Source organism: Lates calcarifer, linkage group LG18 (genome assembly GCF_001640805.2).
Source record: "Lates calcarifer isolate ASB-BC8 linkage group LG18, TLL_Latcal_v3, whole genome shotgun sequence".
Lineage (NCBI taxonomy): Eukaryota > Metazoa > Chordata > Actinopteri > Centropomidae > Lates > Lates calcarifer.
Window position 1 is genome coordinate 1,845,862 of NC_066850.1, and position 23,198 is coordinate 1,869,059.

The 23,198-nt window shown below is 44.0% G+C and overlaps 1 protein-coding gene across 8 annotated transcripts in view; it reads left to right on the forward strand.

Moving 5' to 3' along the window:
* The window catches only part of tfec (transcription factor EC), a 40,856-nt gene extending 39,057 nt beyond the window's left edge, over window positions 1-1,799 (forward strand). For all 8 annotated transcript variants that reach the window (XM_051077625.1, XM_051077626.1, XM_018682781.2 and 5 more), the window contains one exon: window positions 472-1,799. In XM_051077625.1, coding sequence (XP_050933582.1) covers window positions 472-966 — 495 coding nt within the window. In that variant the 3' untranslated portion in view covers window positions 967-1,799. The remainder of the gene's footprint in view (window positions 1-471) is intronic.
* The last annotated feature ends 21,399 nt before the right edge of the window (window positions 1,800-23,198 follow it).

The window sequence follows — 23,198 nt, forward strand, 5'->3', positions numbered from 1 at the left end:
GCACGCTTTCGTGCAAAAGCAGATTGTGGTTTATCTGAGTTTACCACAGTGACGGGAAGGACACGAAAATCTGTAATCACCTTCAACAGATGACAAAAGCATCTGGGAAAACTTTGCTGCTGCTGACGATAAAGGGACAGTTAAAGCAGGTCAAACTGGGCTTTGTGATGACACTGATGTGTGATTAGCGCTGATCACATACTCTGTGATAAGAAGGTGTGTGTGGGAGAAGAGTGTGTGTCAACACCCAACATGACTCCCCAACATAACCTCAGTATGTGGAGGAGATGTGAAAAAGGTGTGGTGTGGATTATCCCAGTGTTACTCCATGCTATATTGTCATGGAAAATCTGCTCATGACTTGGGACATTTTGGTATTTGTGTATTTTTAGGCATTTTGTCAGATCATATCTAGACGAACTACAATGAGGGAGCAGGTCATTTTAAACTCATGTGTCCTTTGTTTTTCAGGAACTTGAGATCCAGGCAAGAGCACATGGCCTCCCAAACATGGCTACAGCCTTGGGGACAGTTGAGCTTTCGCCCCACCTCCTCAAACAACAACAACAGCAGCAGCAGCAACAACAACAACAGCAGCAGCAGCAGTCGTCTCCCCAGGCCCAGCAGCCCCAGCAGCCGCCCCTCTACCAGGAGGACCCCAACAGTGACTACCTCCAGAGGATAGCAGTGGTGGCTGGGGTACCGTCCCTCCCCACTGCTGGCGGGCAGCAGGAACACATCGCCGGCGCTGATGGCTGCACCACGTTCTCCGACCCGCTGTCCCACTTCACGGACTTCTTCAGCGCCACGCTCAAGGAGGAGCACCGGCTGGACGAGATCCTAATGGACGACCCGCTCTCGCCGTTCGGCACCGACCCTCTCCTGTCGGCTGGCTCGCCCGGAGCCGCGTCCAAGGACAGCAGCCGCAGGAGCAGCTTCAGCTCTGCCGAGGGTGACGACCTATAATGGGGCCCCCCTCCTCATAATATCGTCTTCTCATGACAACACAGTCGTAATCCTGAGTGGTAAAGGGCATACACAGAGCCTTTAAAAGACTGACGGCTCTGGGCATACAACAATGACCACTCACAGGGTCGCAAGTAATTTAAATGACAGCTGACACATCTGACAGATTCCCTCAAAGTGCCACTTGTGTATATACAGTGTGTAGTTCTTGCTGAATGAGTGGGTGTTAGAACTTGATTGGGCCAAAAGCTTGCAAGCTCAGCAGGACCAAACACATCCTGAGGACCTTTCTCCTGCACCACCTGCTCTTTTTAACCTTACTACAGACAATGAATATGTTTCTCTGCCTCCCAGACAGAGCAGAAACAGACTCATAAGAAAAAGGGAGACATTTATCAGCCTTTATGTACATAATGTAAATCACCAAGTCTGCTGTTTTTTTTTCTTTTTTTTGTTTGGAAAACACTGTGGTAGCTGTGCACTGTAACATGCAAAATACTCACTGAGAACCTGTCAAAACTGTCCGTTCTGAATGAAAATATGACTACTTTACAAAAGAATTTTAAACAGTTGCCGTCAGGATTGTGATTGTGTGATGTGCCTTATTCAAACTCCCCGTTTTGTCTTAAAAAAATGTAAATGATGTACTCACCGCAATGCCTAACATGTCTTCAGTCTTGTCTGTCTTTTAAATGTTTTTGTTAAATAAGTGTTTATGTATTTAAATATATTTTAATCCATGTATTCATAAAATGATACATATTATCTAACGTTACCTTTTTTATTCTTAGTAGGGGTGGGAAAAATATAATAAACCCCTTTTTTTGATACAATTGATTTTGGCTTCTTGTTGTCGTCGCACTCAAAACATTTACACAATACACCCTCACACAATGAAAAAAACACAGTTTGATTCCTAAATGCTACATATATTCCCCTAACAACCTGAAAATAATACAATTCTAAAATGCTAATTATTGAGGGATGCACCAGTTGTAATCTGAGTACAAAATGATCTTTCTGGGCGACAACAGGACTAAAAAGAGTGAAGAAAAAGTTTCACAGTGGAAGGTGAGGGGCCGGCTTACAAGGTGGCTGATTGGCAATGAGTGGCAGAAAGGAGGAGAGAGGAGGGAAATTGGATAATAAAGACAAGTAGAGGAGGAGTAATAATTCTGATGAGCCTACTGTGAGCTGATGAGCCCTTGAGGATGAATAATGGTAAAGGATAAAGAGTTGCTATGAGAGCTGTTAGCTGAGAGCTAAGAAAGTTTCCTTTGAGGTGAGCTGGATGAGAAGATGTGTCCTCCCGTGCTGCAGGAATGTGATCATAAACCGTAGCACATATAAAGTTTGCTGAACGTTTGTTTGCAACACTGATAAAAAAAAACCCCGACCTCATTATGATCACAAATGTTAAAAAACCTACTGTTTTGTCTGGTTGTATCATTCAAAAGCCATTCATAAACATGTAGTTTTCTTATCTTGAAGTCATGCGTTAATAATACAACAAACAGATGAAAAAAAAAAAACACGCCAATACTTCCCAAATGGATTTCTCATCAAAGCCTCCCTGAATTAATGTTTTACAGTGTTATTAGTGTGTGTTTCTCTGTAATGAAATCGAAACATTCCTCAGCCAGCATCCCCTCTTTAACTGCAAATAAGACAGAACCAATCAATCACTGCAGAGTATAGCCACTCCAACTACAAAGTGGTGAGTGATGTTTATGGGTAATTGGCCAAAGCAGCTATGGAAGGTAAATATAGATTTTCATTATGCTAAAAAAACATGAAGGGTATCTAAGAAAGACACGGCATGACTGAAATTTCAAAAGGCCCAATTTACATCTTGATTTAAATGATTTTTCCCCGCATTTCTTGTTTGACTAAACTCGGGAAAAATACACAAATCCAATTAGTGTAATGCAGGAAATGATGAAAGTTGAAGTCAGGGACAGAATAATATGAATGAATATCTTTTACCTCAATTGAATATTGACATATTCTGAAATAAGAGAAAATTAAAACCATAAACATTTACATAACTCTCTTTTCAGGCTTCCTCAGGAGACAAAGCATTCTGTAAGATTAAACTTCCTAACTAATTCATTTCCCTCCATATCAAAGGCTATCATAGACAAAGTTCAAGGCCAGATATGCACAGGCTTCAAAAAGAAATGTGGTCGGATGAGGCAACGGTGACATCAGAACAGGGGACTTTTTATTTGGAATATCACAGTTCATCAGCCCACGGCTTAGAAACGCACAGGGTCTGATGTGAAGTGAAGTGAAGTGAGATGTGTCTACGGCCGATCGAGAAAACAGCGCGGGTATCCGATACCTCCATTATGTTAGAGACATTAGCCGCTTATGTTAGCAGGAGAACATAAATGTCAAACAAATTTGGGAAAGTTTGCAATCCTACAACCGACATCTCTCACTTCCTCTGCTCTTTAGATAATCTCCTTCATGAGGAACAGATTTCAGGTTGTTGGCTTGTTACAATATCTGCCAAAAACTACACACCTTGTAAAATAATCTCTCCATTTCTTTATGTGTTACTATTGCATGCACAGCAAAATGGTCACCCAGAATGAATTACCTCACTCCCAGGATAAAAGGGCTGCTGCTGTGTCAGATTTCTGACAGCAGGTGGCAGCAATGGGCTGTGTTTCATCCTCACACTGTGCTGTGTGTTAATAAAAAGAAGCCCAGCACAGACGTATGGTACAACAGAGAACATTTGTGGATTATTTAAAACGGCCTATAAAGTAAAATTTCTTTTAGTATATAATGATAGTTGGTAAACAGCACTTTCACATATGGAATAGTACCTTGGTAGTATATGCTAAAGTCCATGGTACTCCTTATACTTCCCAGTATAAACTGACAAATCTAAAGAAGGCAAGTGATGTCGTGAACCTCACAGCGGAGTCGTTCTGTCACCAAAACAACGTTGTCAGACCTCCTGCCACCCACCAACACTGACACCACCACTGAGCAGGAGAAGCTGTCACCTGCGCAGATGCCACAGCTGCCAGCGTGCTACAATGCACTCACCTGTCGAGCCTGCCATTGGCAACTCTTAATCACCTCCCGCTGAGGTGACTCACTTTGGAGCACAGCAAACACACACGCACACACACACACGCCAGGCCGCACACACTTGCGCACACAAACAAGCCTAATCAAATGTGCTTGTGTGCAAACACAAAATGCGCACGCGCGGGCACAACACATGCACGCCTGTACAGGTGTGTATCTCATTGCACCTCATTGCCACACATTCGAGAAAGCGAAGGGGGAAAAAAAATAACCACCTAAAAGCCCTCATCAGGATCTGGACTGTGACAAGACTTGTGCACAAATTAGGTGAAATTTGAGTGGGAATAACAATATGACAGCCGGCAGTGAGGCACCAAACATCAAGTGTCATATCTATTTTCAGCCATGACTCAGAGCTGTGTGACAAACAACACCATGCTGCTTCTCAATCAGTCAGCCCGTCTCCTGGAAATGTGGCAAACTAGGCCCCTGGATGAGTTTTCCTCTTCAGGAAAAATAAGACATGATCTGAGGTTAAGGTCAAAGTTAAAGGTGAAATTATAAAACTTCGCCAAAATTTGAGCAAATCTTTTAATGATCGGCAACTCAAGAAATCAGTATCGTCTCTCCAGCGCGCCACAGTAATTCATCCGTTGATTCTTTTCAGGCTCTGGCCTCCATGCTGTTTTTATTAAGGACCACACCCTGACCAGTGCTCGACAAACTCCCACGTCACTACACTAGCAAAGCCCCACGTGCATTAACGATGGAACACAAGAGAGACGAGAGAAAAAAAAAACGTGGCTGGGCCCTTCTCGAGATGCTATAAAATTAATGCGATTTCCAGAGTTTTTATGAATCGAGCCAGATGCCAAATACATAACTTCAAACAAATTGACTTCCAATTATTGGTGCGGCGCACCACTTCCAGATGTGCAACAGATGGGGGCCAGGGCGACCAAAGGTGTCTCAACCCGCGCTTTGTGTTATTCCGCAGTAAAACGGCAGTACAGTTGTGTGTGTTTTAAATCACCGCGGGCTGTGGGCTGGAGGTGAAGGGAAGGACAGGGGGATAGTGGAGGAAAAATGAAAGCACATCATTAGGAAAATGTAAATCTACACAGCGCAGACACTGGAGCTCCATATGTAGCATTAATACAGGCTGATATTATGTAAAGGCAGATGAGATGCTGGGGCTGAAAGCTGGAGCTGTATCAAGGAGGTGGGGGATTCAGAAATGTAAATGTTAATGTGATCTCCGCTGTATCTTCCAGTGCTGGGATTAAATGGTAAAAAGGAACAATTATGGGCCTCACTTTTTTGGTGCATATGTTAATAGCTTACAATATCCTTGCATACATAAAGAACATTGGATATGATTAGAAGATATCCACAGTACATAGCTTTATATATTAGAAGGTTTTACAATAGTCATAAGTAGCACTGCACTCTGCTCAACTGTTAATGAAGTCTCCTCCTGGAAACTTTCAATAATTTGATTAGTCACTGTTAAAGCTACATAAAAGTAAAACAAATGTGATTCTGAGTGAGAAAAGTAGCTGAGCACAGACTTCTTTTCACTGCAGAGGGAACTAATAGAATATCCAATACTGGTATGGTGTCCTGGGAGGGTCATGGCTCTGATCCCATTATAACTACAGACTTGGGCCCTGAGGGAGGCAAAATGGCTGTGTATCTTTCCCAGAGCCCATACTGAAGCAGTCTACTGAGGCCCTATCTACTTGACTAGCAGTCAGTTTGAGCACCACAGGTCCCCCTCCCCCTCCCTGCCCCCCCCCCCACCTCTGATCCTAGGGGCCAAAGAGCTTTTCCTCGCCGTCTCTCTGTTTTCACGTATCTATTCAAATACGGCAGAGAACGCGAGGCGGGGGGGCGTTTTGCTTGGCCATCGTACCTCTGTGCTGCCTTTAATTCCCTCGCTCTGTCAGAGTTGTATGCTAATCCAACTAGCGACAGCAAACCCTCCCTCCTCCACCATCCAACCCAGCCGCCCTCAGGTCTGTCTGCATGCACACACACTTTAACCTTGTGTAATCTGGGTGACCTTGGACTGAATGGGAAGGTGCGGAAGAGAAGTCCCTGATTGATTTGTAATTCAAAAGAAGAGAGTGATGGCCACTGTGCCCCCCTCCACCCCTGCTGCCAGGAAACCCTTCGCCATCCCTCCAAAATAAAATAAAAGGCGAGCGAGGAGCAACACATAAAAACAGCCGCTACTTCTGCTCAACTCTTCTTTCCAATGTTTTGAATGAGTTAGGGAGCAGGAGGTGTGGTGAGGAGCAAGGGCAGCTGGGTAAATGTCAGATTTAGGCATGGGGGTATAGGGTGGCGGGGTGGCAGGGGAGAGGAGGGCGTTGGGGGAGGGCATCAAGATGATCATCATTAGCAGGGGAAGATAATTGGCACTGCGTGGGCCCCTGCATTTGGGTGCTCTGATGGGTATCTCGTCTGCATTATTCATTCATCCTCCCTCTCTCTCTCTCCTGCTCTCTCTCTCCTGTTCCCCCTCTCGACCCAGGCCAGGCGCTGGGCCTTAGGAGCCGGACTCATCTATTATAGATGGGTAATTGTTTATTAAATGCAGGCCTGACCCTATTATGCCTATTACCCATGTGCTGCACACCAGTGTGGCTGGCAAGCGTCGGTGTTTTTCCATATTCTAGAAGATCTGACAATCCCCTGTCGAGGACGTGAGGCCGCTTTGGCATGAGCGAGTGTCAGCATCCACGGCTGAGGACAGAGGAAAGGGAGGAAAAAAATAGAGACGGGGAAAAGAGGAGGAGGCCGGCAGGGAAGAGAGGGGAGAAGAGGATGATGAAAAATAAAGCCAATGCCCGTGTGGCTGCCAGTGGCCAGAGAAGTATATCTCTCCTTCTCCTCCAAGGCTTTGGTGGACGGAGGCAAAGACAAAGAGTGAGCTAAAGAGATGCTTTGCCTCTCATTACACTGACTCCTAATCTACCTCTGCCCTATCCTGGGCAATCCCTGCTCCAGGCGTTTGGAGGGTAAAGCTTCAACTAGGCAGTTTGTCCAAAGCGGATTCATTACCTTAGATAGGACTACCAATGAGCCTGCTAAAATGTCACATCTAAAAACTCACACAGCAGCCAGAGCCGGGCCAAACTGACACTAGAGGTCAGTATTGTAACAGAGTTCAGGTGCCTCTTTTTCTTCCACTACCAGACAACAGTGAGCTTAAAGCAGACGCAGACATTACAAAAGATAGGACAGACTGGAAAAATAATTCAGGTAATGGAAATGAATTGAAATGAAATGATTAAGTTCAGTTAATTACTCGGTAGCTTAAGCAAATCAGCTTAACTTATATCAAAATCATTATTTCAGCCAGAACGGCAGATTCACTGGGAAGATATTTAGCCAACATGTTCTTAAACCACTGTATGTAAAGTAGGATCGGGCAAATGGATTAGATCTAATACATGTGGCACTCGTAATGGTGACAAAAATAAATGTGCTATTAGAAATTATAATGCTGGCGGAAACGTACAGGATCAATTTAAAGCCACAGATGGTTTGGAAGGAGCAGAGGGAGGCTGGTGGTGACATGTTTCTTTGTCACTGTTTGAGTATTTATATCGCCTCAGTATCACTTTGTGAATGACAGCCGTGCTAAATACCAACCCCTTGTTCAGGAAAACACACACGTTCATACTGCGAAATAAGTCACTGAGATGTCTCTCCAACACAACACTGAGGGGAAGGGGGGAAATACTGCCTGGCTTGGATGTACTGCTGTGCTGTGGTATGATGTAGTGATCTGCATGATGGCATGTCACCGGTTATTGGCTGGGTTGAGAGTGATTAACATGGGGTGTTAATTAGTGGGTCGTCGGGAGTGGGTGTATGGCTAACGACATGGCTCCGAACAGCTCGGTCACACATAAACACACAGCGCAGCTCAGGCCTTCTTTTACAATTAAAATGAATTTGACAATTAGAGCTGAGGAAAATAATTTAAATTACATCTCTTAATATATTAGGCTTAATCAGAGGCAAAAAAGAAGCCACTGAAAATTAAATAATTTCTACAGAGACACATAATCAGAGGATATGTTCAATAAAATTCAAAGCACATTCTAGGAATAATATATAAATCATAACTTTTACTAATAAAGAACTGGTTTAGAAACAATGGTCTATTTAAAATTATATCAAATATGTCTTGACACAAAACAAGCTCAGATCAATAAAGACAAAGCTACGGTTGTGAAAGAGGAAACTAGTGAAACACACATTAATTTGTAGCCTCCAGTAAGTGTTATTCAGTGATAAAATTAGCAGCAGGAAGGAGTACTGTCATTTAGAATTAGCACCTAAAATAACAAGGAATTTAAATGTAGTTTTGTATTAAGTGCCTCCTAAAAAACAAGAAAACATTTTTAATAATAATAATAATAATAATGATGAGTAATGATAGTCTCAGACATCAAGTGCTAATCAATGGTGTATTATTTACAACCTTTTCTAACTTAACAGCACTCATACAGAAATAGACCCAGCCGGAAGAAACTGGAATTCCAGCAGCAGATTTTCCGTAATGCTGTTGAGTTGATTAGAAGAGTGAGAGGAGAGTGACTGAGAGAGTGAGTGAGTGAGTAAGAAGTGAGGAGGGAGTGAGTGAGCGAGTCAAGCCGCCCCTCTTCCCAAAGCTTATTTATTCCTCCAGCATCCAGCCCACTGATTAGGCAGCAACAGACACCCTTAATGCCTCCCCACAATGAATGAGCTGCTGCAATTTCAATGGGCTTATCTGTTGTGCTGTGTTCAGTAAATAATGCCGCAGCTGTCAGTGGCCTCGAACACATCATCCGAGTAGCTAATGCTATGTTGGGATTAGCCGTGTTGAAAGAAGTCTTGTCACCGAGCAGGGGGAAGCTGTGCCAAGCTCCAAACAGTTTACAGGACCCTCCGCCCCGAGTGGAACAAATAGAATGTAATTAAGGAGAGATGAGAGCGTGGAGGAGGTGTAGTTAAACAGGGATGCACACACACACACATTAACACATACACACACAAACACATATTCTCACATTTACTCCTGCAAATGCAAATGCCTCTTTGTTAGTTGCCGTGCCTTTTAATACCCAGAGAGAGCAAAATACCTTTTTTTCCACATTATGGAATTTGTCATGTTCAGTTGGAGCTGTCATAGCTAGAACAGTGTGCGCTAATGTGTGTAATCTGCTTTGCAACACATCAATTATGATGGATATTGCTCCACCGCCATGCTTCCAGGGTTTTTATACAAGCCTGCAGGGGAATCAGTCTTTTCTTGTTAGGCAACCTGTTTAGTAAATAATGATCCACTTTGAGCCTGGCTGATGCCGTATAATGTGATGTGTGTGCTTGTGTGTGTGTGCGTGCGGTATAGCATGTGTGCGGTGGGTGCTTTGGTGCGCAAGGATCAAGCCAACTAGATCAAAAAACACTTATGTGCGGGCTGGAATTCAATCATGCCTGCGCTGTGTGAGAAGCCGCGTCACAGAGAAACCTAAACCACTTCTGAATGTGCTACGAGCCCATATGTAAAAACTATAAATATTATCAGTGACTTGTAAAAGTATTTCCAGAGCTGTCTGAGCTAACAATGAGACAGAAAGATAAATATTTAGATCTTACACTGTGTCAAACTAAATTGATTTTTTTTTCTCAAATCAGTTTTTCCAGTCTGTCTTGCAGGGATGCTCCGGGTTGCACGTACTCCACCCTCTCCTCCTACCTGTCATCGTACCCATCCCATCCAATAATACCGGCTGTGTTTGTCTGTTTTGCTGCCTTCATCTCCCTCTGTTCCTAACTTTCCACTCCTTTCTGAACTCTTTCTTTTTTGTGGTTGAGGCCTAGCGCGCTCTTCTTCTTCTTTTTTTTTTTTTTAAAGCAAAATCAGCTGGTGGACTCACTTCACCTGCCTCATAAATGATGTTCTTCCACTTGCCGTCTCCAGGACAGGGCAGTAGAAAATGTGGAGAGAGTGGCACAGATTTAATCTTGTACTTGCTCTGAAACCATTGGGTGCACTCCATTTCTCTTTCCCCCTCTCTATCTCTGACAAAGTCCTCTGTTTTCTGTGGATTTGAAGAAGGCCGGTCCTCTTCTAACAGTCCCCAAACTTTTGCTTGGCTTTGAATCATTCACCTCCTGGTTTGCTCGCAGCAACATCCAGTTAACTTATGTGAAACAGTGGGAATACAGTAATAGTGTTTCTTTTGCTGAAGTACATTTTGACAAAACACACTCGATCTTTGGACTTTTCAGTGAAGGGACGGGGCTCTCTAAACTTGAGGCCCACCCTGCGAGCCGGCTCCACACAGCTGGAGTAACGTTTCGCCAACATGCTCGGAAACGGCTTTAGCTCCGGGTCCTTTGGGAGCTGCTGCGGATCGCATGGAGATCCCTGTCAGATCCCCACTACACTGCACTTCATTCAGTCAGTCAGTCCGTCGGCAAAGCAGAGAGGCAGGTAACAGACAGGGAGAGAGAGGCCCTTCACTCCTAGATGAACACATTCTTTAGTGTCAGCATAAAACCCTTAGCTGCACTGGGACCCACTCACAGACACAGCTCTCTGTGTATGTGTTTTTTTTGTGTGTGTGTGTGGTAGAAGTGTATGTACACACTCGTGTGTCTTCACACACCTCTGTCAGAGTGAAAAACCACTGAGATTTTGGTGGCTTAATCTGAGATTGGGACAGACACCACTGGATATTCTATTTACTCCATGGAGCTGCTCCCCAACGTCCCATAAAGCCTCTCGCCTCTGAACTAAGCTGGTCAGGGTTAAAGCTCCCCAGCGACAAGAGACTGAGTACCTGCCCAGTGTGTGTGTCAGCGTGTTTATGTGTGTTTGTCTGTGCGAACACACACTGCTGTCCCCCTCCACCTCTCTCCTGTTGTAATGGCTTTATTTATGAAGTGGCACCAGCAGTAACAGGCAGGCGATAAAGGAGGAGATGCAGCAGAGCCGCGTGCCATGCCGTGGCCTGCAGCCATGCTTTCCTCGTGGCTTTTAAAAGATTGATACTATTTGATGCTGCGTGCTTGTCATGTGAGCGAGGAGCAGGAGAGATGAGGTAAATACTGCTGCTAGAGAGGCAGGAGAAGGTACAGGAGGTGATAAGTCACTCACTTCAGGAATGTGTTTATCTTAACTACTGAGGATTGAAGGATTTGAAGTCGATATGAACGACAAATTGTTACATGACTGTAACATCTGGGTCTTTTTTTTAAGCAGGAAACTATATCTTAAAATTACAGGAAACAGGTTAACATAGCTAATAACTACAATTATACTGACTGAAAAATACTGCATGAAACAGCAGTGTATATTTTGAACAATAACAAAGACTTCAGCTCATTTGACTCCATTAAGAAATGCGTGCTTATTTCATGAAGGCTTCATCTGCCATGTCTAAGGAATAAGGAATTACTGATTGGCAAGAAAATACCAATGGAGTCAGTGTTTTTAATTATGTTTACCAGACAACAACAAAATAACAATCACTTATGTTGACACACAATCTGTTTAAAGCTCGTTATTCTTATTTATCTGAAGCAACTTAGACACAATTGGGTTTGAGTAAGGAAAACTTTCTGATTTTCAAAAACCCCACCTGCACTCTCTCTCTCACACACACACCCATACATAGAGGTGTGCCTTTAAAAACAGAAAATGAGGACATTTCCTCAGTATTCCCCAAGGCAGCGGCCTCCTGGCCAATGAGACCAGCAGGTTTCCTAGAGATGCTGAAACCTGTTGGAACACACAGAACTCATTCAAACTCTTCTGCTTGTCCTCTTCCTCTCTTCTCTTCTCCCCCCTTTCCAAACTCCCCCACCATTCACTGCTCGCTTTACTTACTTAAAGTTTGTTTGAGCGGTTGAGAGCATTAACCTCTTTCCTGCAACCTCTGCTGCCACGCACCTGTGCGCCGTGTAAACCCGTCATTAAAATTAACATATGACTTGCCATTAAATGAGCACATTCGCCGTGTTTTTCTTTCTGGTCGTTGCCGTTGTGAGCAAACTGCTGAGAGAACTCAACAGTTCTCTGGGGTACCCTTCTTGAGTTGTTTACCTGAATAACTAATGTGATTTACTATTTCTTTCAGACCCAACGACACTGAATTGATGGCGTCTGACCGCGACCAACAGTGCATGACAGCAAAAACAGCGATGCATTCACACGCACAATGAGAGCCTGGTTTAACGCAAACCAAATGCTGAGCAAAATATCTCCCTGGAAAGTGGACTTGTGAGGGGAGGCTGCTGTCATCACAGTCACCTGATGTGTGTATCAGAACAGACAGATAGCGAGTAAAGAGAAGAAGAGGTGAAAACTCTTTTTCTCTGCTCATGACTCCTCAAGACTAAATATAGCATTTGGCTTTTGTAGCGTCCGTTAGATCCCATATTTCAGTCTGACCCCGATCTAAGACAAAGCAGGAGCTCACAGCTTCTCTTCTTGTCTCTCTTTTTTTTTTAACTCTGGGACCCCCCCTGCTCCTCCCCCCAGTGACTGAATTCTGCCTAAATTTACAGCTAAGACAACAGAGCAGGCCTTTCAGATGTGTCATCTCAGCAAACTGCTCGTTTGTTAGCAGAGATGTTATATTCGCTGTCACGCCGATGGTCCCATCTTGTTTTGCCAGGTGGACGAGGGGAGGGGGTGGGGTTAGTGTGTGTGTGTGTGGGGGGGTTCCTGGCCCTGCTCTGGCTGACTGTTTTGATCCAAAGCAGCTGGTAGGACGCGACACCCGTTTAGTCTGAGAAATCAGCTTGTACAAACAAACACCTCGCTCGCTCTGTTAGCCTGGTGCAGGCCCGTGCATCTGCCAACCATTATAAGCTCATATCTGCCTCGTATCAGCCTTTCGCACAAAAATAAGCCAGATCCCATTTCCAAGCCAGCAAATAAACAAAACAGGCCTCAGGCATCATTATTCATTATTAAAGACGATACGGCCGAGGCAGCGTGCAGTTTACAAAGTACACCTGCAGTGCCCACAGAATTCCAGAGTGACCCTGTCTGCATACCACATCTCTCATGGGAAATGCCAAGTGCTACTCACAGGTGCGGTGGGTTACGCACGCTACAGCTGACAAGCAGGATAGGTGACACGTCTTTAAGATATGCCATTACCTCATATGCAATTCAGTCATTTTTATTCATTTATTCATCTCATCATCAAACAGAAAAGGCAATTTGAAGTCAGTGTAAGAAGAGCACAACCTGTGAAACTCTAACTTATGGAAAACTCTTGTAGTCTTCCTGACACATACAAGGTACAAACATGCAGCTGATGGCTGTATGTTGTCAGTCATTCCAATGCAAAACTGCCAGGCTGATGAAAAAAAAAAAGTGCTGCGTTAAGCAACTGTGGAGTGTCACAGTGGTTGAAGTTAACTTGTAGGGCCTACTGAGCACTTCTCCCCGGAGAACAAAATAGTTACAAAGTAAGGAAGAGCTTTTGTGTTGATGGAGGGAAACTGAAAGCCGCTGTGGTTGGTTACAAGGACTTGAAACTTGAAGACACCTCACCACGCTGCCAGGGAAGAGACGGGAAGAAAGAGAGAGCAGGGAAGTGAGAGTGAGGACAGATTCAGAGGTAAAGAAGGAGGGAAAAGTGGAGACGGAACGAGAGAAGAATGTGTGTGTGTGCAAATTAATGTGGATGTGTTTAAAAAAGGGGTGAAAGGGAGGGTGGGTAGTTCTGGCTTGTTTTCCTTGGCGCACCTGCCCGGTGAAGCAGCCACGAACAGGAAGGTCTAAAAGTTAATTACATCAGCTGTCCGAGCCAAAATAAATGTCAGCCCCTGACGGACGCTGCAACACCTCCTCGCCTCTCGCTTGCCTCTCAGCAGGCAGTTCACCTGCTTTCAGTGAGATATCTGAGTGCCAACGACCTAGATACAAATCTATGCAAAATACACCATCTCTGAATGCCAGTGAAAGATATAGGTTTCTTATGCTTATGCTCAACACATTGGATATACATATGTTTAATATTTTTGAAGGTCTTTTAAAGGTAGAATCCTCTTTGTGTTACTCTCTACATTTTTGTCCATCTCTTCAGATTTGTCTGCATCTGTTTCTCTGACTGCCTCTTTGCATGCATATGAATCTGCCTCTGAGTCTCCACCATGCTTTTTCCCCATCGCTCTGTTCATTAACCAAGCCTTGCTCCAAAGCACAGCTCCTGGTCTCTCTTGCCTCTTAATCATTCTTAATTTCACACAGCACCTAAGGGTGCCGCTTCCCTGGCCACTTACTTTCACTGAACCAGCCCCTCTGGCCTCCCCTCCTACAGCGTCGATCCTCGGCCCCTCGCACACTCTGAAAGTCCATCTTTACCAATTCCACCCTGAGCCTCCACACCGTCCAACCTCCAAGCAATGTGGACCTTGAAACATGTTATCTTCCAGTACACTCTGATGAACCCAGCAACATTAGCATAACTTAACCCAACACCTCTGGTCAGCCTTTATAAGTCACCACAGAGAGAGAGAATGCTTTGACACTTAGAAGAATATAAAGCACTCTACCATGGGGTCATAACACAGAGAAGTATATGAAGAAATCCTAGAAAAACATGAGCTTAATATGAATTTGTTTGCCCATAGAAGGTCAATCATTATCCTCTACATACATACTTCTGTTGACCGTATACTTCTGCTCTGAACCTCATATTTCATCACTTTAACCAGCACCAGATTGACCAGGCGTGTAGAGGGAAAACTGCCCTGGGTAAAAAAAAACAAACCAAAACAAAAAAACCTAAGGGGCTTTCTTTGGTTGTTTCCGGAACCAGTGAGTCGATGAAAGAACTCCAGCAAGGCCGTTTTGAGTTAGAGACCCAAAAGTTTTGTGGGCTTATCAGAAGCCCAAATACTGCACAGTCTTCTATAATACTATGAGACAGCTTATCACAGCCTCAAACCTTTGATGTTCCTCTGTGATAGTCACCAGGTAAACAGTAGAAAAAAAATCTTCCTATTTGACTGGCCAATGTGTTGCTTTGCCAGAAGATGTCGCATTGTGTTTATTTTTTACTTGCCCAGATCCCTCTGTCCTCGGGGTCCAGATGCAGACGAATCCAGCAAAAAAAAAAAAAAAAACACATAGGTGTGCCCGGGAAAAAAAAGCTGAAACTGGTTCAACTTCTGCTGCAACACAGTGCAACATCATCTAGCAACACAGTGCATTGGCCAATCAAATACAAGCATGCAGACTTAACAGGGTTTTTCTACTCTTTACCTTCGTCTAAATCGACTCAGACCATCAAGTGTGTTAGCTCCCTTTTCTCTTTGACCTACCTTAAACTGCAAAGTTTCAGTTTGAAAAAGACAAACTTTGGTTTTAAGTCGCTAACAGCAATTAATATTGTGTAGCCTCTGCGTTAGCTTGTGTGCTAATCAGAAGCGCTCATAACAAGGTGGAAATTTAATGACCACGCCTGAAAGCCCTTCAAATGCGAAGGAGGACAGGTGATCTTTTTACTGTGATGAAATGAAGTGTTGCGACATGGCGAGGGAGGAGTGGGCGGGCAGATGGTGGAAGGCGGCACATCTCCTCTCGTCCTCACACTGTCACTTCGAGCATACTCTTCCTGTCTTCTCCTCTCCAGCCCCCTCTCCCCCTCTCCTCTTTCCACTCATGGCGGGAGCAGTGCGTGGGAGTTGCTCAGGAGACATCATCATGAGCCACTTCACTCGAGTGCTGCCTTCAATCAGCCCTCGAATTAATATTAATCATTTCTCCAACCCACCCCCCCGTCACCACACAACAAGCCCTTCGTCTCCGCGCTGCTGCTGATAAACACTGATGTACAGAGAAGCAGCAGATAAAACATTTACAGATGGACGTACGTCAGTGACCACACCTTGGCAACAGGCAAAATCTCATCCCCTGTCTTTCTTCCTACATCTCTCTCTCCCAGCGGCTTCACGGTTCAAACTGCCATTCAAGACTTAATTGTCCCTAATCACTGCTGAAGGTCATGGCTATTCAGCAATACATCTCCCTTCCTCTGCCCTGTCCTTCTCTTCTCTCCTCTTTTCTCTTTTCCAGACCCCTCCTTTCCTACATTACCTACACAGAAGAGGACACTGGAGCCGGCTGTCCATTTACAATCTTCAAAAGAAATGTAGAGTGTAATTAGGACCTTCATTTTCTGACTTTGTTTCCACAAAAAGATGTGTAACGGAGCAAGAGTTATTAGTTTGGAAACATCGACAACTAAAATGCTGCCTCCTGGAAAAAAAAACAAATGAGACAGAGAAAGAATAAGAGATGGGAAGAAAATATGAGCGCTACAATCAGAAGTGATCATCCAGAGGAATGTTTGTGTGTGAGCATGTGTGTGTGTGAGAGCGAAAGCGCCGGAGATGGCTGAAGGTCAGGGAGACATTGAGGCAATCACACTAATGAAAACAAACGAGGGATACAGTTGGAGTGAGAGGGGGAAAGAGAGGAAGGGACGTAGGGAGAGATAGACAAAAAAAGAGGAGTGAGTGTGTGAGTGAGCGTGTGTGTGTGTGTGTGTGTGTGTGTGTGTGTGTGTGTGTGAGAGAGAGAGAGATGCCTTTGCCTGCCTTGCCTCAGACTAATCAAACACAACACAGTGCTATAAAAGCTGCTGAGAATGTACAGATACATAAGTGAACTCTCACAGCTTTCCATGTACTGTTCTTTTATTTACATGCCCTCCTAACCTTTAGTGAGGCTTGACACAAACACACATTCATACTGTACACAGGCAAACACACACAAGTACACATGGCAGTAGCAATATGTGAAGGTTATTCCTGCGGAGAGATGACAGTGTTTATTCAGGGCTAGCAGGCAGACACTGTGACATTCAGCTTGGAGAAAATGATTAATGCTACAATATACATAGGCACGAGGAAAAAGAAGAAGAAGAAAAAAAGTGTCTCACAGTTCCTTCACAGAGAGCAGAGGCCTTTGTAGCCACATATACAACCAGCTGTCTTTCTTTAGCTCACTAGGCTCCATTTGTGTGTGTGTGTTTTCAAAAAGGCGTTGAAATTACAGTGATTATGAATCTGATATCTGATGCTTTGTTAGATTTCATATCAAAAACCTCTAATTCCTTCTAACATGTTTTAATATAAAGAGAGGAAACAAAAGTTTGATTCGAAGAAAAGAGAGGGAGGGTGGGAGCGAGAGACACACGAGATGTAAGTGAATAAAACCTCCATTACCAGACTGAATGTAAAGGAAGTGGGTTTTTAATTAACATTGTTGCTAATTAATGAGTGGTTATAGATCAAAAAGAGAGAGTACAGATATGTGGAGATGTACGATACGCACACACTCACACACAACTGCACAAATTGCCTCCAATACACACACACACACAATTATGCCACAATCATACTCTCTGCCTAATCACACACCATCTGACCGATCAGTAAGCATGTGGACCCGACGGCTTTCAACCAATAACACGACCAGGAGATTATTGAGACATTAGTAGTGATCAATAAGCAGAGGGCCTGCCACTGCACATAAACCTTCCCGGGGAAGAGGCAGTGCCTCGGGCAGAGAGGAGAGTGAGGAGCTGTGTGGGAGCTGCAACACACTGAGGACTAAAATGATCATTTTCTCAGAACAGGAGGGGAAAAGAATCGACTGTGTGTCGTTCTTGTAGAATTCCAGGGCAGATGGAAGTTACTTTCAAGGATTTTTTTGAACTTACTTTATCTCATTACGAGAGCAGCGTTTATAGATAATTTTCAGATCAAATGGTTGATTAAAAATGTGAATAATCTTTGATTAACCACCCACTGTTCTGCCCGCAGGATGCTAATATTATGTACAACTTTCACAGCCTGCTGGTAATATGAAAGGCTGCATGAATGCTAACATGTAATTTCTGTATTGATAGACTAGACTTTTACCTCTTGGGTCATTGTGGTCCTTTTCAAAAACAATGCCTTCTTAGGATAATAATCCCACAAGTACAATTTAGGACAGTGTGCATCTGAAACCTTAAGGTATGGCATTTCCAGGGAGGTGAGTGCAAGAGGTTAAACATTTTTGTAGTAAAATATGGGTGTGATTTGGTATAAATGGGGTTATATGGGTCAAAAGAAAAAGAGCAATCTCTGTTAAAGGGATAGTTCTTTTTTCATGTCCTCCTCAGAGAAAGTGCAGCAAAGAAACGCCTGCATTTTCACTACAAAAAACATGATAAATTAGGAGCCTTGCTTCACTTGTAATCAAAGTTCTAAAACAAGTTACTTAGTAATTTTAAACAAGTGAAGCACAATTACATTAGTCAGTTTTCATTTGTTCCAAAAAAAGTAAAAACTTAAACCTATAGATGAATCATTTGGGATGATAAATGTAAGACTTATTTGGCTGATTGGCCCAATCAACTAACCAAGCAATCTGTCAGCCAGTCAGTCAATCCAGCAGTCAGCAAGCCGTTAAATCATCCAATGAGCCAGTCGCCCTGGCAGCCAAACAAACTGACTCAGCAGCTCTCAGACAGCATCCTGGCTGAGCTGAGCTGAGCTGCTCTGTGCTGGCCTATTCCACTTCAGAGGAAGCCCTCTAGTTTATTTTTCATTGGAAGGGGATTTGGCTGCTATCAAGTGGTAGCAGCCCAGTATCAAACGTATGCCTGGCTTGTAAACAGGCAGCTGGCAGCTCTCCAAACTCCCCACAGCGTGCAGTGCGGCCGAGCTGAGCGGAGTGGAGTTGTGACACTGATCCCACCCCTATCACTCCCCGACAGCCTGCGCTAATAGACCCTTCAAACACTCTCACCCCTATCTATATTTTATTTGAGACATGCCAAGTCTGTTGTGTGTACACGTGTTTATGTGTGTGTTTGCGTGCTATGATTCTGGATGTGCATCATGTTGTGTATGTGTGTGTGTGTGTGTCTTCTGCCTCCTGCGTGTCTCTCTGGATGAGGCATCTTCTTTATTGCTTGTTGTTGACACGGATCCCTTTAGCCCTTAACAGGAGTCAGCGGGAGGGCTAAGCTGCTAACCAGCCACTCACACACACACACACACACACACACACACACACACACACACACACACACACACACAAAATCTCACACGTTGCACTGCTTCACCAGTCGAAAAGCATTATTCAGCAGGTCAACAGCCACTCTCACTGCCTGTGAGTGTGAGTGTGTGAATGTTTGTGTGTGTTGCTGTGTGCCTGTGTATACAGCATGTGCGCGTCTGCCGGGTGTGTATGTGCGTGCTTGCGCTCAGCGCTTCAGGCTAAGGCACTCAGAGTGAAATTATGTTCTCAGACTGGCTCCGTGTTGCCCTCTTTATCCTGACAGGCGAGGAAACAGCCACAAATAAATAAGCAGCGAGCTCTCTCTCCCCAGACGTGACCGCCATGGCATACTAGCACTCCAGAAGACGGTGTGAAGAAAACAGAATTGTATTTTATGTAGGGGCGGCAGGGGACTGTGACTCGATAAGCACGGTGTATTTGTTGTATTTGTGCCACTTAAAGTAAAGCTGCTTCTGTGGGAACAGATGTTAAGGGGGCGTGTGAGGACACAACGTGCATGGAGAAATTTGTTGCTGGGGCAAGGACCATTTACAGCTCCAGGCTGCTTCTCAATTCAATTAAACTGTGAAGATTACTGCATATTATACAAATGTTATATTTAAAGATTGAATATGAAGTTAAAATCCTTTTGTTTACATGTTCTTTAAACATAACTCTCTCATTTAAAGCTGAAAACTACAATACTTTATAAGTAATACATCCTTTTAAAACTCCTTTGTATCATGGTGTCATAAAGCAACACAAATGTTATGCATATATATCCATATGTATGTTATGCTAAATATTAAAGGCCCTGCAAACCCTCAGAGGTTACAGGTCACTTATTCAGGATAATTAGACCTCTGCTCAGGCTGAAGAAGGTGATGCTAGAACTACATGAGGTCAATGAACTCCATGAGCCAGTAAGAATGAGGAGGGTGTAACTTCTCTGCCCCGATAAGTGTAGCTAACTAAAAGGAGGGTCAGTGAACTGTCAATCGAGCAAAATCCTCAGAAGAGTTTAAAATCAGGTAAAAACACCTGTGCACGTGGCCTTTAAACCCCAACAGTCCAACAACAACACGGGCTCCTTTAAATAAACAGGCATCATCTAAACCCATGTTACCGATAAATATCAGAGATTTAAAGAAATCTGATAATGATCTATCAGCAGTTTTTCTTTTAACACATATAACATACAAACTTTTTATATTATTAATCTTGATGAGATTCCTTGAATTGTATTTTGCCAAACTGTGACCAAGATGTACTGAACATGACATTTTACAGGTGTAAAACTTGTCAGGGATCTTTGATGGATAAACTGTAGAAAAGCTACAAAAAGAAAATACTGTTCAGGTGTTAGTCATATCCACATTTGATACTGTCTATATTCAAAACATCTTGATCATACAGTGTAAGGAAATAAGCTGAAATATTTTCTGATTTCTAATCAATAATAGGATCTTTGGAGTTTAGAATGTCTTCCATCATGAACCTCCACAACACAGTATATCCAGACCAGAACCAGCCTCAGTACAGAATTAAAGTCAAACCTTCATCCTTACCCACAGGTTTCTAACCTCATCATCACTCCACACAGCAATAAGCTAATGTGATGTCTGACCTTAGTGGTTACTCAGTTCATACAAACAAGGTCTTGCTGGAGAGACTTATTGGGTGCACAAAGGCAGATACCCGGTTGTGCAGTTTCATAATAAGCAGCCATTTTGTTTTTGCTTTTCTAGCCAGAGGGAATCTAATCGATTTTTTTTGTGTTGACAGCGGTTTTATTTAAATGTCCACAGCCGTAGACAGAAAAGGGGGAAAAAAGACAAAAAGACAAAAAAAGAAAAAGTGAGTGTTCAAATGGTGGCTGATGATAATGAAAAGAAAACCCCTCCCCAGCTGGCCTATAAAAGACTTGCAGAGAGACATCTTTGAAGGTTCTCCTTCAAAGCCCCGGCTTGCCTCCACTGCCGCATCAGGGGATTTCTGTTATTAATTGAAGTTAATTTTCTGGGATATCAGTTTGCTGGGCACGTGGGAAAGATTGATAGCCCCCACGCGTCTCCCGAGTGTTGGGATGTGGAGGGGGACGGGCGAGAGGACAGAGAAATGACACTGTTCCCTCACCATCCCAGAACCCAGCTTTCACTTTTATCATCCCCAAATCAAATTACAAACATCGGAGGCCAACCTTGGCTGGAGGAGATTTCCATAAGATTAATTAGGCCGGCTAGCCAAAGACAGAGTGGGCAGGGAAAATATAAAATAATAAATATAGGAGGGGGTGGTGGGGTTAGTGTGGGGATGGGGGTTGGTAGAGGGATAGCGGATGAAATGTGTGCGTCTGTGTGTGTGTGTTGAATGTGTATGAGAATGAGCAAGTCAATTGGACAATGGGTAATTAGTGCAAGCAGCAGATTCTCAAAGGCACGGAGAGGACAGCTGAGCGGGGGCTCTCCATTGGCCCCGTGATGTGGAGGGCCGTACGGCGGGGCCCACATTTAATTAGCGCCACTTTGATACCCACAGGAGTGCCAGGGGCCCCGGGGCAACCTAAACAGTGACTGACAACCCAGCACCTCCGGACGTTCCCTGCTCTCCAATTATAGATGCACCAAGCTGAGAGGACCCAGTGTAAACCCTCGTAAAGAGGGGCGCACGAGTGCATGTACGCGCACATGCAGATACGCACCTTTTGTACTGCGTGTGCACAAAATGCCCAAACAAGCCGTCCAACCAGGCAGCTGGCTCCAGCCTCTTCCTATTTGTGAGCTACAAATTGGCATTTGGATTAAATGGAGCTTGAGATGCCCTGAAGGCGAGAAGAGAAGACAATCTCTCACCTGGCCTGATCTGCTACCAGAGCAGACGTTTAAAATGAGGATTAATTTTAGGGCGGGGGGGGTGGAGGGGTGGAGGGAGGAAGGAGGGATGGAGGGAGAGAAGGAGCACAAAAATCCTCTGCCTCTGTTTTCTGAGAACGAGGGGCATTAGCAAACAGGCGGTAAAAACAGACACATGCAAACACGCACACAAAGCTTTGACGTGCCAGTGTAACAATCTGCAATATTAATGTGCCGAAGCGAGGCTTGAATAAGTGACTGGAAAGCAGGAGCTTTAGCTGCGTTGCAGTAGTCTATTTTTAATGTGCAGGGATGTGTCTGACACCACAACATTTTACAATGCTTGAGCTACGCCAACAAACAACGTCTGGCTCCATGAATTATGCAGCTGCTGTGTTTTCATCCAACACAAAACACATATTTAGTAAACAAACTGCTTACTCTTTAGCTAACAAGATGTTTGTGTAAATAATAGATATTCAAATCTGTTCTCCTGACACAGAGGAAGAAAGTTGCCATGTAATTTGTTGTATTATTTAGCGCACTCTCTTTTACTCTCGCTCTTCTCACTCCCTCGCTGCCAATTCGCGGCGCCTCGTTGACAAACACATAAATGAAAACATCAACAGCAACACGGTAGTTGTTCTTTCTCCATATTCCCTGTGAAAACACTTCTGTTTTTCCCCGGTAACAAGCCCCTGCCTGTCATAAATGAATTACCAGACTTTGAAATATTAATCCACATGACACACATCCCTCACAAAGGCAGGAAATGTGAAGATTTTCACAGTGACAAGCCAACGCTGACTGCCTAGATTTTTAATCAAAAGAAATCAATAGGATAAATATTGTATGTAAAAGATGGCAGCGCTAACAATATGGCATCTAATCACATGCCTTTGCTCGTGCTGTCAAAGATAATTCCCCTACAAGTCTCTTATGGGGAAGCCACAGTGGTGCCCCCCCCCAACCAACAACAGCAGCGTACACAGCAAGCCGTGTTGTGTTTATCCAGGGACCGGGGGGTTGTGTTGTTTCATCAATAAAGCTTGTTTGATTGGGGATTGCCTTTAATCGATAGAGGAAATCAAACAAACAGAGGCCGCTAATGGCTGGATAATCAGTGACAGTGAGATCTAAAATCCACTAAAAAGCCCAGGGGTTTGATCCACCCGACACCCCCGGGCACAGGAGGAGGCGTGGAAGAGACAAGTGTTGCTATTGCTCGACCATGCAACAGT